This window comes from Nomascus leucogenys, chromosome 3 (genome assembly GCF_006542625.1).
Source record: "Nomascus leucogenys isolate Asia chromosome 3, Asia_NLE_v1, whole genome shotgun sequence".
NCBI classification, from domain to species: Eukaryota; Metazoa; Chordata; class Mammalia; order Primates; family Hylobatidae; genus Nomascus; species Nomascus leucogenys.
Genome location: NC_044383.1, coordinates 145757280 through 145775403, shown reverse-complemented (window position 1 = coordinate 145775403; position 18124 = coordinate 145757280). Strand labels below are relative to the sequence as shown.

The 18124-nt window shown below is 44.0% G+C and overlaps 1 protein-coding gene across 3 annotated transcripts in view; it reads left to right on the top strand.

The window, feature by feature from the left end:
* Window positions 1-3488: 3488 nt before the first annotated feature.
* Window positions 3489-18124, top strand: part of SOD2 (superoxide dismutase 2) — a 30988-nt gene continuing 16352 nt past the window's right edge. The window contains exons 1-6 of one of the 3 annotated variants that reach the window (XM_003271759.4): window positions 3489-3687; window positions 3969-4171; window positions 8611-8727; window positions 11832-12011; window positions 14229-14390; window positions 17573-17755. In XM_003271759.4, coding sequence (XP_003271807.1) covers window positions 3665-3687; window positions 3969-4171; window positions 8611-8727; window positions 11832-12011; window positions 14229-14374 — 669 coding nt within the window. In that variant the 5' untranslated portion in view covers window positions 3489-3664 and the 3' untranslated portion in view covers window positions 14375-14390; window positions 17573-17755. Of the gene's footprint in view, window positions 3688-3968; window positions 4172-8610; window positions 8728-11831; window positions 12012-14228; window positions 17756-18124 lie in introns of those variants that run through there. The other 2 variants (XM_030809921.1, XM_030809920.1) reach the window with 2 other exon arrangements.

Here is an 18124-nt window from a genome sequence, read left to right as displayed (position 1 = left end):
GCAATCTTCCCACCTCAGCCTCTCAAAGAGCTGGGATTACAAGCATGAACCACTGCACCTGGCCCCATACCTGACTACATTTCTCAGCTTCCTTTGTGGCTAGGCTGTGCTAGGTAGCCTTGTACCTAAATTTTGACCAGTGAGCAGCGAGTGGAATTTGTTGGATGAATCTACCACAAAGGATCTTTACAATGGAGATAGTGGGGCCAGGCACGGTAGCTCATGCCTGCAATCCCAGCACTTTGGGAGGGTGAGGCAGGCAGATCACTTCAGGTTAGGAGTTTGAGACCAGCCTGGCCAACATGGTGAAACCCCATCTCCACTAAAAATACAAAAATTAGCCAGGCATGGTGGCACGCACCTGTAATCCCAGCTACTCAGGAGGCTAAGGCAGGAGAATCACTTGAACTTGGGAGGTGGAGGTTGCAGTGAGCTGAGATCACACCACTGCACTCCAGCCCAGCAACAAAGCAAGACTCTTGATTCAGAAAGAAAAAATAAAAAAATGTTGGGGGAGACAGTGGGAGCGCAGTCTTTTGTCCTTCCCCTTTCCTAGAAGGGAGATGAGGTTGCTGGTGCTGTGGAAGCTATTATGGACCATGAGGCAGCTTTGAAGACAGAAAGCCTGCATCCTTGATGACTCCATGGAATTTCAGCCCAACCCAGGACTGACTGCCCCAGGTCTTTGTTACATGAGGGAATAACACCCTTCTGTGTTTAAGAAACTATGGCTGGATCTGTTACTGGAATATGAATGCAGTTAATACCTGGCTCAAAATGACTTAATCTCAACCCACATTAGTTGCCTCTTCCAAACAATATATAGGTCTGCACTAGTGGTGGGTCTCAGGATGGCTGTGATGTAGCCTTAGGAAGTTTATCTATGGGAAATCCATATTCATGGTGTCCCGATGTTGCAGAGGACACCCTGGGCTGGCTGGAGAAACTTGGGACACAGGTCAATCAACTGTAATCTAACTTCTGAGGCCATTCAGTACCCCCTACAGTGGCCACCTAAAAAAAAGGCAGCCAGGTGTGGTGGCTCAAGCCTATATAGATCCCAGAACTTTGGAAGGCCGAGGTGGGAGGATCACTTGAGCCGAGGAGTTTGAGACCAGCCTGGGCAACATGGAGAAACTCTGTTTCTACAAAAACTACAAAAAAATACAAAAAATTAGCCAGGCGTGGTGGTATGCACCCGTAGTTCCAGCTTCTTGGGAGGCTGAGGTGGAAGAATCACATGAGCCCAGCAAGTCGCTGCAATGAGCCGTGATCACGCCACTGCACTCCAGCCCGGGCGACAAAAAGGAAAAGAAAACGGAGCTTGTTCACTGGGTGTGGTAGACAAGGTGATAAACTTTTCTTTACCTCCCATATCCCACAACCTTGGATGTACTCACAGTCATGGTAGTGTTTTGTAATGAGGTAGCTGATGACAGGTGTGATATTGGAGATTCTTCTACCTGACTGCTGCTGTCAGTCCTATCGGCCCCCAACGTCTGGTGCTTGTTCTAAAGGGCATGTCCTAGGAGTCACTTTAAACTCTCAAAGTATCACTCTATACAAACAAGAAGTGCAAGTAAGTAGCCTGAGCTCAGCCTCCCAATAGGAATATTTTATTATCACTAGATCAAGTCTTTCCATTACAATGACTGATCTGTCTCTGAATCCTGTGGGTTCATCCTTCAAAATGCCCTTTTCTTCCAGTTCTCATGGCTAGTGCCCTAAAAGTGACCTGCAGTACCTCCTGCTGAGACGAATGTACCAGCTTCCTAACTAGCCTGCACTCCCTTCATCCCAAGTCAGTGACAGACCACCTTGCCTGAAAAACCACTTTCAGTATGTCTCACCTCAGCAGAAATGTTTCTGAGCTTCCAATTAACAACCACATCAAACCCCTGCTCTTCTCTGTGTTTTAAGGGTATCTATAGGCCGGGCGCGGTGGCTCCTACCTGTAATCCCAGCACTTTGGAAGGCCGAGGCGGGCGGATCACTTGAGGTCAGGTGTTCGAGACCATCCTGACCAACACAATGAAACCCTGTCTCTACCAAAAAAAAAAAAAAAAAAAAGAGTGGGGCGTGGAGGCGCACGCCTGTAATTCCAGCTACTCCGGAGGCTGAGGCAGGAGAATCGCTTGAACCCGCGAGGCAGGGGTTGCAGTGAGCCGAAATCGCGACACTGCACTCCAGCCTGAGCGACAGAGCGAGACTGTGTCTCAAAAATAAATAAATAATAAATTTAAAAAATAAGAGTATCTATAACCTGGTCCCAGCCTGAATTTCCTTTTTCACCCCAACACGTAGCCCTAGTTACATTCTTCTGACATCTGTAAACAAGCCCAGCCCTTCCTGTTGTGAAGCCAAGTTCAGGTGGTTCCTCTTTGCCTGAATGTTTTTCCATTCCACTTACCCGAAGCCTAGTCATCCTTGGGAGGGCTGTACAGGGGTTGCAAGAAGCAACGGAAACGGTTCAGCACCTGCTACCGTCCATCATATTCTCTTCAATAAAGGGGCAACTCCCGCCAATGGCAGTGTAGATTTCCCAACCTCTACACATGGAAGATTCACACCATTCAGGATTGTTAACTGTTGAGAGAGCACTTGATACTTAACAGCTTACTAGGCTACAAGACAGCGCAGGAGAGAATCCTCTGTTGTCCTTTTATGTTATCCTGAACAGTTGGTTCACAGAGTCACTGTAAACACACAAAACATGACTGCCAGGGCTTAGTAGTGAGGAAAGTAGGAACTAGTCCTGACTCACTTAGTAACTGTGCCCAAGAGAAGCTGCTTAACCTCAGAGGATTTCATTGTTACTAGATCAATAATACCAACCCTAGGGGTAAAAATAAAGATAAATGTGTGCAAATCCTGCCTGCAGTCTCGGGCACGTCGTGGGTGTCCAAGAACTGCTCTTATGCAGCCAATGAGGACAAAGCCTGTGTGCCTCCTGTCCTGGAGTAGGGCCCAAGGTCGGCTTACTTGCAAAGCAAGGGTACGGCGAAAGAGTACTGAATTCGTGTTGGAAGGGTGCTGGCTCTACCCTCAGCTCATAGGCCGGCTGGGCGGCGCTGACCAGCAGCTAGGCCCCGTCTTCCCTAGGAACGGCCACGGGGGCCCTGGGAGGGTACGAAGGTCTTTTCGCAGTGAGGCCTCTGGAACCCCGCGGCCCCCCGCAGCGCAACCAAAGCTCAGAGGCAGGCGCCGCAGCCGCCTCGTGCAGCGCGATCCCCGCCGGCAGCCGCAGGGGGCGGAGCCGGAGGCACGGCCTTCGGGCCGTACCAACTCCACGGGGGCAGGGGCCGCCTCCCTTCGGCCGCGCGCCACCCAAATACGGCAGACAGGCAGCGAGGTTGCCGAGGCCGAGGCTAGCCTGCAACCTCCTTTCTCCCGTGCCCTGGGCGCGGGGTGTACGGCAAGCGCGGGCGGGCGGGACAGGCACGCAGGGCGCCCCCGGGGTTGGGCGCGGCGGGCGCGGGGCGGGGCCCGCGAGGGGGCGGGGCGGCGGTGCCCTTGCGGCGCTGCCGGGGTCGCGGCGCTGCTCCCCGCGCTTTCTTAAGGCCCGCGGGCGGCGCAGGAGCGGCACTTGTGGCTGTGGCGTCCTCGGCAGCGGCTTCAGCTGCTCGGCGGCATCAGCGGTAGCACCAGCACCAGCGCTAGCAGCATGTTGAGCCGGGCAGTGTGCGGGTGAGACGAAAGGGGACCCTGTCACGGCCCCAAGGGCGAAGGGGCTCGCGGCGGGCAGGGCCTCCGCGGCAATGGCGACAGTGGCCGCACCGGGCCTGGCGGGGCCGGGGCACCTGCGGGCGGTTCTCCCGGGAGTGCCCGGCGCGGCGGCTGGAGTGGGGATCCGCAGGGAGGGGACGCGGGGACTCGGGGGACGCCGCGCGCTGCCGTTCCTCGGCAGCCCAGCCTACGTAGACGGTCCCGCGGCGCTGACTGACCGGGCTGTGCTTTCGCGTCTTCAGCACCAGCAGGCAGCTGGCGCCGGCTTTGGGGTATCTGGGCTCCAGGCAGAAGCACAGCCTTCCCGACCTGCCCTACGACTACGGCGCCCTGGAGCCTCACATCAACGCGCAGATCATGCAGCTGCACCACAGCAAGCACCACGCGGCCTACGTGAACAACCTGAACGTCACCGAGGAGAAGTACCAGGAGGCGTTGGCCAAGGGTAGGTTCCAGGCTGAGCGGCGGGAGGCAGTCCCCGGCAGAGGCGACCCCGGGGAGCCAAGCCCCATACTGACGGGCCTCTCCGTGGGGGAGAACCCGCTTCGTATTTGTACCGGTTCCGAGTTTTCCAGGCACGATAGTCTCTCTTTTAAACACATGGTCTACCTCATTGTAGAAGGAGTGCCTCGATGGGTTTGAACACACTTCTGTCATGTCAGGGAACTTGGGGTCCTGCGAAGGAGCTTGCCTTACTGTTGTGAGCCACATTCCGTTACCCATATTGCCAGCACTGGTGAATTGTAGGGCCTGAAAAGAAAGCTCTACTGTGTCACTCTTTTTTTTTTTTTTTTTTGCAAATTGAAATTGTTCTTATATAATGTGCTTTGGGGAAATGTTTGGTCTCTCAGGTGGGTGTGCCAGCCGTTTGCAGGAGGGCTGACAGCGCCTGTCCACTGGTGGCCCAGATATCATCGGGTCTGCAGGTGTCTCTGAGTGTCAGGGTCACCTCCTGATAGAAGCGGGAGTGGCGCCTTGCTGCCAGGTCACACTGAAGGTGGGAGACAGGAGGACACTACTCCGTGCTAGGAACCATGGTCCTTGTCATCTTCCTGAGAGCAAACGGGGTCGGGAGTCCAGCCTAGGACTCGGAGACTCCCTGCATCCCCAGCTACCCTGCAGGTGAAGCTTCACTGAGCCCACATGTTGACTTCAGGTGGGAGAGGAGGAGGCACACCATTATGGTGTGCGTTACCAAAAAAGCGGTAACCTAACTGTGGAACAGTTCAGGATCTTTAGACTTGATACTTTTCTTGATGTCACTTAGGGGTCAAAGTTCACAAGGAAAATAGCCCTTTAGTGGGAAACTGAAACAGGCTTGTTTTTATTTACTATTTACTCATATTTGTAATGCAATTAAAATATATGGTGTTAACTTTTTTTTCTCAAGAGCTCGGTTGATAAAACCAGGGGTATGTGGACTTTTTGAGTCTGTGCCTTTTGGGGGTGTGTATGGGAATGTTATGTTTTAATGTTTTTTACAAAATAGTATTGTCCTTTTAATCTATTCGTTAGTGGTTTGCACAAGGAAGATAATCGATAGTCATGTTTTTTAGACTCTGTATTGCTTGGTAAGCTACGTAGTAAAAAATGTTTACTTTTCCTTAAATGTTTTGAATTTCGGGGTTATGAAATTTGTTGAGTAATTTTTAGACAGTCACATCTTGTTGACTGGAGGCATCTAGTGGAAAAATGCAGTATTTCAGCCTGATTGTGTTTGAAGTAAATGACTAAAGGAGGAGGAAGTTACTACATTCTGGAAGATTTACTTGAGACAGATGAACCTTGAATTACGGGAAAAGGCCCCGTGATTTAGGAAATAACAAATTTGGGAAACATGTAATGGGGGGAGACTGGGGAATACCCCAGTTGCGCAAGTACTTCCTGTAAGGCAACATCTGACACCCGGGAACCTTTCTCTTCAGTATTTTAAAAACAACTTAATTTCAGTCCTTTACTTGTGGAATCAGAGCCTTACTTATGTAATACAACCCACTGGAAAAAAGCTTTTTATTATGTTGTACTATATTGTTTATAAGTGATTGAGTACCTGCAGAGGTTTCTTTTACTTAAACATATTTTAAAAATTATTAGAAAGTTAGATTTTCATGTTTGAAAACTTGGAGAAAAAAGGTAAAACAATGTCATAATCTCATCACATTTAACTGACTAATATGAATATTTTTCAACCAAAAGCATTTGACTTTTATTATTATTTGAGGCAGAAACTAAACTGAAACCAAATAAAATGTTGAATTTCAGAAAAGTGTTCTTAAAAGCAGATATTAAGCCCTCAATTTTTATTAATTTTAAAATGAGTAAGCAAACTGTAAGATGTTAAGATTATTAAATTATCTCTCATTAAGCATGTATCTTTCCCATTTTAAAAATTTAGTTACTATTGATTTATTAAAAAACAATAGAAAACTTACATCTATTTTTAGGGTGACTCTCAAGAAAATTTAAAAAGGGAAACACAGATCTATAAAAAAACTATTTATAAACCTGGCAAAGGAAAAAAAAAGTTGGTGTCTTTAAAAAACCCTTTGAGATTAGCTGTGTATTCAGATATCAGTTGGTTCTGTCCTCCTTTCTGAATCGCTAAACAACTGGAGCTTTTTCAGAAAGCAGCATTGCCTACGTATGTTCTTTTTAAAAAAAATTTTTTTAAATTTTATCTAAATAGACGGGGTCACACTATGTTGCCCAGGCTGCTTTTGAATTCCTGGGCTCCCCCATCCACGCACCTCGGCCTTCCAGAGTGCTGGGATTACAGGCGTGAGCCACCGTGCCTAGTCAGACATACTTTTTTTTTTTTTTTTTTTTTTGACAGAATCTCGGTCTGTCCCCCAGGTTGGAGTATAGTGATGTGATCTCGGCTCACTGCAACCTCCGCCTCCTGGGTTCAAGCAATTCTCCTGCCTCAGCCTCCTGAGTAGCTGGGATTACAGGCATATGCCACTATGTCTGGCTACTTTTTGTGGGTTTTTTAGTAGAGACAGGGTTTTTCCATGTCAGCCAGGCTGGTCTGGAACTCCTGACCTCAAGTGATCTGCCCACCTCGGCCTCCCAAAGTGCTGGGATTACAGGCGTGAGCCACTTCACCTGGCCTTGTATGTACCTTTTTTCTTTTTCTTTTTCTTTCTTTCTTTTTTTTTTTTTGTGACGGAGTATTGCCCTGTCGCCCAGGCTGGAGTGCAGTGGCGTGATCTTGGTTCATTGCAACCTCTGCCTCCTGGGTTCAAGCCATTCTCCTGCCTCATGCTCCTGAGTAGCTGGGATTATAGGCACGCGCCACCATACCTGGCTAATTTCTGTATTTTTAGTGGAGACAGGGTTTCATCATGTTGGCCAGGCTGGTCTTGAAACCCTGACCTGAAGAGATCTGCCCGCCTTGGCCTCCCAAAGTGCTGGGATTACAGGCGTGAGCCACTGCACCCGGCCCAGACATACGTTCTTAATATACACTTTCAGAACAGCAGTCGAGAACTTTTTCCAAAATGTAAGCTCCTTGAGAGCAAAGCTCTCAGTGGGTCTCTGTGTCCTTTACTTTGCTTCTCTTGGTATCTTGTGGATAATATGCACAAAATATTTATTAAACAAGAGGATTTCCATTTTTTTCTAATATTAATAATTCATTTAATCTGTAGCTTCTTGAAGGCATAGAAAAGAATATTTTATTTTGCCTACTTGTTTGGCAAGGTACCCATGCAGTATGCCAGGAGTTACAGGGCCTATTGAGAAGGAGTAAAGGGTCTGGGAGGGGTGGCAGGGAATGGCTAATTCATGTATGGTGGCTAGAGAAGGCTTCACTGATGGGCTTGATGTTTCAATGGAGACTTGAAGGAGGAACAGGAATGCAGCTTGAGACTGTCTTGGGTAAGAGTGTTCAGCAGAGGCAGCAGTGCTCAGCTGGCCTTGAGGGGAACGTCTGAGTTGGTCATGTGAGTGCAAAAAGGTCAGTGTGGCTGCAGCCAGGTGAGCACATGCTCAATGACGGGGGTCAAGTGCAGCGCCTCTTGGTAGTAAGAGTAGCTGAGTGTAAACACCTAGGGTTCGCTTCAGTGAGAAGGGGAGCCTTTGGAGGGGGCAAGGCCCACCCCCACCCCCCAAAACTGAGGGGATAGTGGCACCAGTGCAGTGGGAGATACTGGTCCTCTGTCCCAGTGAGGTGGCAGTAGAGTTAGGGAGAAGGGATTAGGTTCTACTTGTGTTTTTTTTCTTTTATTTTTCTCTGTGTGCTTTTGTATAGATTGGATGTATTTTAAAGGTAGAGCTGGCTTTGCTAATGGATGTGCTGGTGGATTGGATGTGGGGTGAAGGGAGAGGAGTCAAAAATGACATCAGGTTCCCAAGGATGTCCTGAGGGACAGAGCTGGCATTTACTGAGATGGGGAGGACAATAGGAGGACTAAGTTTGGGATTAAACATCAGGAGTTCAATTTTGAGTATGTTGAGTTTCTTGTTAATGTGGCTTGGAGATATTTCCCAACGAATGGTTGTCTGTCTTGAAAATGAGAGTTGAAGGTTTTATGTACAGTCTGTATGTTGAGCCATACATTTTAGCATTCTATTATTTTATTTGATTGTCCTCTTCGGTATTTCATTTCCTGAAATCTCTTCTATCTAAGAGAACCCTGAGCCTAGCAGCCAGGAGTGAATTTTCTAGCTTTTCCACCTCTGCTAGGTCCTTCATCAGTTGTTCAGCAGGTCTGGAACAAATAATTTTGGGGCAGGGGGTTGCTGAATTTTAGGACAAACAGGGATCTTATAGATAAGCTGGTCCCATTATCTAATAGCTTACAAAGAAAAAAATATAATGTATACAGTGGTTGAAAAAGTAGGAGTTATAAAAAAAAATGTGTTTGCATTTTAACTTTTCAGGAGATGTTACAGCCCAGATAGCTCTTCAGCCTGCACTGAAGTTTAATGGTGGTGGTCATATCAATCATACCATTTTCTGGACAAACCTCAGCCCTAATGGTGGTGGAGAACCCAAAGGTTGGTATATATTGGTGCACCCTTATCTACATTTTGTGCACAGTAGGAATCGATTGTTGATTTACTTAAGTTACCTTATACTTGTTTTTTGTTTTGTTTTTTGTTTGTTTGTTTGTTTTCGAGACAGAGTTTTGCTCTTGTTGCCCGGGCTGGAGTACAGTGGTGCAGTCTTGGCTCACTGCAACCTCCGCTTCCTGGGTTCAAGCGATTCTCCTGCCTCAGCCTCCCGAGTAGCTGAGATTACAGGTGCCTGCCACCACGCCTGGCTAATTTTTGCATTTTTAGTAGAGATGAGGTTTCACCATGTTGGCCAGGCTGGTCTTGAACTCCTGACCTCGTGATCTGCCCGCCTTGGCCTCCCAAAGTGCTGGGATTATAGGCATGAGCCACAGTGCCCGGCCTAAGTTACCTTATTCTTACCAGAGGTATCATAGTGGCATATTTTTCATAACAATGAGTACGATAAAAGTTGTAACTTTCAAAAGGACATAAGTAGGAATAAAGAATGCATTCATGGAGTTATGTCATAAGATTTTATGTTCATGCACACATAGAGTATCACATCAACTCCACCTTCCGGTTTCTGGATGGTACTTCATATTAGGGAAAGACTGAGAAACTTTGTTTTATGAACTTTCTTTTTTTTTTTTTTGAGACAGAGTCTTACAGTCGCCCAGGCTGGAGTGCAGTGGTGCGATCTTGGCTCACTGCAACCTCTGCCTTTCAGGTTCATGCAATTCTCGTGCCTCAGCCACCCAAGTAGCTGGGATTACAGGCATGTGGCATCACTCCCGGCTAATTTTTATATTTTTAGTAGAGACAGGGTTTCACTATGTTGGCCAGGCTGGTCTCGAACTCCTGGCCTCAAGTGATCCGCCCACCTCCGCCTCCCAAAGTGCTGTGGTATGGACATGAGCCACCGCGCCCAGCCTAGAAAAGATGAACTTTCTGTTTACTAGTTTCTAGGGCCTGGATTAGATAGTTAACTGTCTGTACCTTTTTTCTTCTATGTGATACAGGGATAACAATGGTGGTGTTTTGAGAATTAAATTATAGTGTCATTTGCTATTTTTCACTCTTCCTAACTGATAAAAAGTCAGTTGTTCCAGGAAATTAGGTTTCCTGGGTATTTTTTAAAAGTGTTCAGGGAATGAGGAGAGTACAGGGCTAGATGGTCTTGTTCACTATCACTGTTTCCTTGACTTCCTGTGTAGCTTGTGGAGGCCCAGATGACTTTAATTATCTTCCTCACCCAGGGAGGCATGAGGCATAAATGTAGTTCTTCTCTCTTGTTTCTGGGCTCCAGATATGCACCCTAAATTTCTGTGGTTTTATTGTTCATTTTTAATCAGTGTTATGGAAGACAGCCTATCTTATGCACTTGAAGTAAGCAATTTCATTTTAAGGTAATGATGAATGAGGGGAGTAAGCATGGGAAACTGGGCAACTTTTTCTTTATTTTTGTTTTTATTTATTATTATTTTGGAGATGGAGTTTAGCTCTTTCACCCAGGCTACAGTGAAGTGGCTTGATCTTGGCTCACTGCAGCCTCCGCCCATCCCGGGTTCAAGCGATTCTCTGCCTCAGCCTCCCGAGTAGCTGGGATTATAGGTGCCTGCCACCATGCCTGGCGAATTTTTTTGTATTTTTAGTAGAGACGAGTTTCTCCATGTTGGTCAGGCTGGTTTCGAACTCCTGACCTCAGGTGATCCACCTGCCTCGGCCTCCCAAAGTACTAAGATTACAGGTGTGAGCCACTGCACCCGGCCAACTTATTTTTTTTTTGAGTTCAGTCTTCTAGACTATCAGTTAATACTTTTGAAGTTTTGTCAGTTACCAGAATATCAGATATATTCATATGCAACCAATGGTTTTGGTATGCTGCCATTTTTTTAAATCTGTACCACATTCCAACATTTGTGCTTACAAAGATGATTACTTTTAAACCCATAGAATAAGAGAAGTGAGATTTTGAGTCAGTTGATTTAGTTGATGTGACTAATCTAGAATTATGTTCTGTATTGCTACAGAATAAAAGGATTATAGCTCTTAAAGTATACCCTTAGTTCAGTCGTAGAGAAAACTGCCCATCAAGACTGGAAGAGCTGGGCTGCCTTGGAGAAGAACAATAACTTTATTCCCAAATGGAGACATAGAAGAAGGAGGGTAGAAGTCAAAGGAAAATTTTCTATTCAGGGAAAAGAAAAAGCTAACAGAAAGTAGTATTTCTTTCCTAACGAAAATAGTACAGTGAGTGGGGAAATCCCTCTAACACGATTCATTAAAAAAATGTGAACTACGCAGCTGGAGGCCATTATCCTAAGCAAATTAACCCAGGAACAGAAAACCAAATACTACATGTCTCACTTCCAAGTGGAAGCTAAACATGGAGTACTTATGGATATAAAGATGGCTACAACAGACACTGGGGACAGACCTGGAGGGAGAAAGAAGGGGAGGGGGTGAAAAACTGTTGTATACTAAGCTCACTACCTGGGTGATGGGATCAATTGCACCCCAGACCTCAGCATCATATGATACCCATGTAACAAACCTGTGCATGTACCCTCTGAATTTAAAATAAAATTTGAACTGGGCGCGGTGGCTCACGCCTGTATTTCCAGCACTTTGGGAGGCCGAGGTGGGTGGATCACCTGAGGTTGGGAGTTTGAGACCAGCCTGACCAACATGGAGAAACCCTGTCTCTACCAAAAACACAAAATTAGCCGGGTGTGGTGGCGCATGCCTGTAATCCCAGCTACTCGGGAGGCTGAGGCAGGAGAATTGCTTGAACCTGGGAGGCAGAGATTGCAGTGAGCTGAGATCATGGCATTGCACTCTAGCCTGGGCAACAAGAGTGAAACTCCGTCTCAAAAGGTAAAAAATGAAAAAAAAAAAAAAAACAAAAACAAAAAAACAAGTGGAATTTATAAAAAACAAAAACATGTGAATTAAAATTGTGAAACTTAGATCCAGGTGTCACATTCTGATGTTGTCTAATTTCTTGGGCTCTATGACAAAAACATTTTAATACATGTAATACAACATTTTATTGTAATTGTTGAAATCTGTTCATTTGTGGGTGTTTTTGGATTTTTTAATAGGGGAGTTGCTGGAAGCCATCAAACGTGACTTTGGTTCCTTTGACAAGTTTAAGGAGAAGCTGACGGCTGCATCTGTTGGTGTGCAAGGCTCAGGTTGGGGTTGGCTTGGTTTCAATAAGGAACGGGGACACTTACAAATTGCTGCTTGTCCGAATCAGGATCCACTGCAAGGAACAACAGGTTAGATTTAAAAATTGTGATTTCATTTGGGAGAGATGCTCTATTGTAAAGCATTCAACTAGAAATAAGGAAAACTTAACAGTGTTTTAACTTATGAACATGTAATAATTTGCAAATCTTAACAGATAACACCCAGAGTCTTGTGTAAGTAAAAATGTTTTAGAAGTCCTGATATTTCATAAAATTAAGTACAGGTAATTTTATAGGTACATTAACAAAAATGTTTTATTTTTGTTTATTTTTTTTGAGACAGATCTCACTGTTGCCCAGGCTGGAGTGCAGTGGTGCGATCTCGGCTCACTGCAACCTCCGCCTCCTGGGTTCAAGTGATTCTCCTGCCTTAGCCTCCCAAATAGCTGGGATTACAGGCACATACCACCATGCCTGGCTAATTTTTGTGTTTTTAATAGAGACAGGGTTTTACCATGTTGGCCAGGCTGGTCTTGAACTCCTGACCTCAGGTATCCATCCGCCTGCCTCGGCCTCCCGAAGTGCTGGGATTACAGGCATGAGCCACCACGCCCAGCCAAATGTTTTACTTATTAACCCTGCTGCATTCTACAGAGAATTAGTATCAGCTTAGATAATTATATGTACTAAAATAAAAAAAATTAGCTATAGAACAAGAGTGAGGAAAAGAAATATAAGTGGAGACTGATTTCAGAGCTCGTACTGTTACCTCCTCTGCTGAGCATTTGAGGTTAAACTGGGACTAGATCTCAGGTTTCCAGACCTTCTGCCTTTCTGGGGCTCTTTGGTAGAGTATATGAAAATATTTGGCTTGGAAGTGCCAGGCTGAGCTCACCAAATACTTTTCTGCTGTTGAGCCTAATTGGATTTAAAAAATGTCACTGAAGAGTATGGGAAATAGAGCCATGAGTTGTCTGGCAGAGGGTTGGGACTTTGAACTTAAAGTGATACCTTCACATCAACAACAGTCATTCTCTGCCCCTTCTTCTACCCCTGACATCAGAATACTCTTGCTCTGTGTCTCACTTCCCAGGATAGACTCAGATTTTGGCAGAATCTGAACAGCTCTTTTGGGACAGTGAAATGGCATAACAATTTGTAAAAGCCACAGAAAAATTGTGAGCACCGATCTGTAGAGTAAGGTTATTTATAGAGCTACATGACCGGAAAGGCTGATATTTGTAAGTGAGTCCCAGCTACGCTCCTTCCTCTCCCTGTGGAAAGCACATTAGAAGGAAAATAAGGGAATATCATGGCCTTTTGTTTATAAAAATCATTAATAAATTTTGCTACTTGAAATTATTAATAATAAATTATTAATGACCTCCCTCACAACTGATGAAGACATACCGGTTAAGAATTGTTTTCATAGAGACAGCTATAATTTATTTTGAGTATTTTTGTGTGTGCGTGATGGAGTCTCTGTTGCCCAGGCTGGAGTGCAGTGGCGCAATCTTGCCTCACTGCAACCTCCGCCTCCCGCGTTCAAGCAATTCTCCTGCATCAGCTTCCTGAGTAGCTGGGATTACAGGCGCCTGTCACCTCGCCAGGCTAATTTTTTGTATTTTTAGTAGAGATGGGGTTTCACCATGTTGGCCAGGCTGGTCTTGAACTCCTGACCTCAAGAGATCTGCCTGCCTCGGCCTCCCAAAGTGCTGGGATTACAGGCCTGAGCCACTGCGCCCAGCCCGAGAGTTTTTTTAAATGGATGTTTTACAGATAGAACTAAATTCTTCATTTACCTCACTTAATTTCTGAAAACACTGTGTCTTCCAACTGCTCTGTATTCCCATAGATTAAAATTAGCCTTGGGGAGCAGAGCTGGTTTCTCGTAAACCCCTATGAGTGCCCAGACCCTTTGGAGGAGGTTCTCATGGGCCTCTGCCCGCTCCCACAGATGCAACACAGCCTTCCTGCTGCTCCTAAGACCACCATGAGGAAGGCTGGGAATTGGCTCTTGAATGAATTTGTTGGTATTTTTAAGAATAGCTATTAAAGTACTGTTATTAATTTTCCCAAGTCTATTTTATTGTATTTGTCACATTTTCTTTGTAAACAGTAAATTAAAAATATTTTATAGGAATATTCATTCTTACCTAGATTTCCTACTTATATAAAAAAACAAGTGAATGAGATTGTTACAAAGGGTAATTTTGTGTGGGTGGAATAATAAAAGTTGAAATTGAGAAGATGCAATGTTTTAGACTGAAACTGATGGTTTGTTCTTTTTCCCCTTCTTTCTAACAGGCCTTATTCCACTGCTGGGGATTGATGTGTGGGAGCACGCTTACTACCTTCAGTATAAAAATGTCAGGCCTGATTACCTAAAAGCTATTTGGAATGTAATCAACTGGGAGAATGTAACCGAAAGATACATGGCTTGCAAAAAGTAAACCACGATCATACTGAGTATGTTAAGCTCTTTATGACTATTTTTGTAGTGGTATAGAGTACTGCAGAATACAGTAAGCTGCTCTATTGTAGCATTTCTTGATGTTGCTTAGTCACATATTTCATAAACAACTTAATGTTCTGAATAATTTCTTACTAAACATTTTGTTATTGGGCAAGTGATTGAAAATAGTAAATGCTTTGTGTGATTGAATCTGATTGGACATTTTCTTCAGAGAACTAAATTATAATTGTCATTATAAAACCATCAAAAATATTCCATCCCTATACTTTGGGGACTTGTAGGGATGCCTTTCTAATCCTATTCTATTGCAGTTTTAGAAAATCTAGTCTTTTGCCCCAGTTACTTAACAATAAAATATTAACACTTTCCCAAGGGAAACACTCGGCTTTCTATAGAAAATTGCACTTTTTGTCGAGTAATCCTCTGCAGTGATACTTCTGGTAGATGTCACCCAGTGGTTTTTGTTATGGTCAAATGTTCGTATATAGTTTTTGCAAATAGAGCTGTATACTGTTTAAATGTAGCAGGTGAACTGAACTGGGGTTTGCTCACCTGCACAGTAAAGGCAAACTTCAACAGCAAAACTGCAAAAAGGTGGTTTTTGCAGCAGGAGAAAGGAGGATGCTTATTTGCAGGGCACCAAGCAAGGAGAATTGGACAGCTCATGCTTAAGACCCAATCTCCATGATGACCTACAAGCTAGAGTTTTTAAAGGCAGTGGTAAATTTCAGGAAAGCAGAAGTTAAAGGCAAAATTGTAAATCAATCGAGATCGGGTGCCTTCAGGGTGGTATGGCTGTATACCAAAATTGTAAATCACTACGTGAAGCTTATATATTGGTTTGGCCTGAAAGGTGAAGTGGGGTAGGCAGGGGGCAGGCTTACAGGTTATGGTGGATTCAAAGACTCCCTGATTTGTGATTGGTTAAGGAAGCAAAGCTTTGTCTAAAAACTTGGGATCCGCAGAAAGGAACATTAAGGTCTGACCAGGCCCCTCAGGAAGAAACTTAGAACAAAGAATGGAGGTCAGAGTTTAGTCCCTGGTGTTCCCCCTTATCTGACGTCTGTGTGAATCCATTTGGTGGGGGTCTGGGTTTCTGAAAAGTAGCTCAGGGACACGTGTTAAGGATGTCTCTAGGTGACTAACTTCCCTGGCTATTATTTGAAACTGTTATGACCTTCTTGCTTATCAGGATGCTGGTTTCCTTCTCAGGGCGAGCTGGGTGCCTGGAATTTTCAGTGAAGGAACTCAAGATTTTCCTTTATTTCTGTGCTTGTGGTAATCCCCCTGGCACACCCCAAAGAGGGGTCCCTGCTCCGTCTCGCAGGGATCTTTTTTTATATTTAGCTTATCATCATGCATTTCTCATGTTGTTTCATCATCTGCCTAATTTACTGTTTTTGAATATTTCATTTGTTTCTAATTGTTACTACAGATAATGCTGGGGTGAGCAACTCTGTGTACATAGGTTTATCTCCTATTGGAATATTTTCTTTATATAGGCATTTTTCTTTTCTCTTTTTTTTTTTTTGGAGACAGAGTCTTGCTCTGTTGCCCAGGCTGGAGTGCAGTGGCGCAATCTCAGCTCACTGCAACCTCCACTTCCCGGGTTCAAGTGATTCTCCCACCTCAGTCTCCTGAGTAGCTGGGATTACAGGTGCATGCTACCACGCCTGGCTAATTTTTGTATTTTTAGCAGAGACAGGGTTTCACCATGTTGGCCAGGGTGGTCTCTAATTCCTGACCTCAGGTGATGCATCTGGCTCAGCCTCCCAAAGTGCTGGGATTACAGGTGTGAGCCACTGCACCTGGCCTATATAGGCTTTTTTCTTAAACCTATTTAGTAATGTTTTCCCAAGTTTATTTTTTATTTTTCTTTTTTTTCCCCAAGTTTTTCTATTTTTTTTTCATGGAAAAATGGGATAACTTAGCAGTTTCAATATTGAAGACTGAAGTTTAAAAAAAATTTAAATTCAAGGTACTTTTAAAATTCAATTAGAAAAGTAGGCTTTAAAAATTATTAGAGACAAGAGTACCGAAGCTGTGTGTGTGTGTGTGTGTGTATGCATGCTTGTGGATTGGAAAAACTTTGGAGACTGATTACTTTTCATTATATATGTATCACAGTGAAACAGCTTTTATGTGTCATGTGAGATTACTGCTTGCCTCTCTAAAGAAGGTCGTGACTCTGTTTAAATAGACGGGCAAGGTGGAACCTTTTGAAAGATGAGCTTTTGAATATAAGTTGTCTGCTAGATCATGGTTTGTATTGAACTAACAAGGTTTGCAGATCTACTGACTTATATAAAGCTTTTTGATTCCTACTAAGCTTTAAGATTTAAAAAATATTCAATGTTGTAATTTCTATGGGGCTCTATTTTTGCTTTGGCTTTCTGGTGAGAGAGTGAGGAAGCATTCTTCACTAAGTTTGTCTTTCTTCTCTTCCGGATAGATTGATTTTAAGAGACTAAGGGAATTTACAAACTAAAGATTTTAGTCATCTGGTGGAAAAGGAGACTTTAAGATTGTTTAGGGCTGGGCGGGGTGACTCACATCTGTAATGCCAGCACTTTGGGAGGCCAAGGCAGGCAGACCACTTGAAGGAGTTCAAGACCAGCCTGGCCAACATGGTGAAACCCTGTCTCTACTAAAAATACAAAAAAATTTTAAAAAGATTGTTTAGCTCTGTTTTTCATAATAGAAATAGAAAAAGTAAAATTGCCTTTTCTTCTGAAAAGAACAAGTATTGTTCATCCAAGAAGGGTTTTTGTGACTGAATCAGCAGTGCCTGCCCTAGTCATAGCTGTGCTTCAAAAACCTTAGCATGATTAGTGTTGGAGCAAAACAAAGAAGCAAAGCAAATACTGTTTTTGAAATTCTATCTGTTGCTTGAACTATTTTGTAATAATTAAACTTTGATGTTGAGAAATTACAACTTTATTGTACACTTCATTGCAACTTGAAATTCATGGTCTTAAAGTGAGATGTGAATTTCTATTGAGCGCCTTTAAAAAAGTAATACCAAACCATAAAGTTAAAATTGATGTATATTGAGTCACATCTAAAATCAGGTATAAACATAAATTGCATTTCCTGTTTTAATTTCAGGGGAACTACTGTTTGGGAAAGCTATTATTAGGTAAATGTTTTAAAAATTACTGTTTCTCATTTTCAGTCATACCCTAATGATCCCAGCAAGATAATGTCCTGTCTTCTAAGATGTGCATCAAGCCTGGTACATACTGAAAATCCTATAAGGTCCTGGATAATTTTTGTTTGATTATTCATTGAAGAAACATTTATTTTCCAATTGTGTGAAGTTTTTGACTGTTAATAAAAGAATCTGTCAACCATCAAAGAGGTCTGCATTATGCTTGCATGTCAAAAACATTAAAAATCCTATAATGTTCTGTCATTTTCACTGAGTTTCCATGGGAAAGGAATAGTAAATAATAGGTAGTTGAAATATTACTCTTAAGACCAAGAACTCTATCTCCAGTCATATCTGTAATAACATCATCTGATAACCTAAAAGCATAGTATTAGGGATATACGACAAAACCAAAGTGTTTTTGCTGTTGTCACATACTACTCAATACTTTTACACCAGATTGTCCAGTGTACACCAGCTGGATGTCCTATAATTCAATTGTGACACTGTCTACCTGGAATTGGAGTCAGATCCCACAGGTGGAGGGCTCAGACCACAAGACTGCCCCCACTCCAG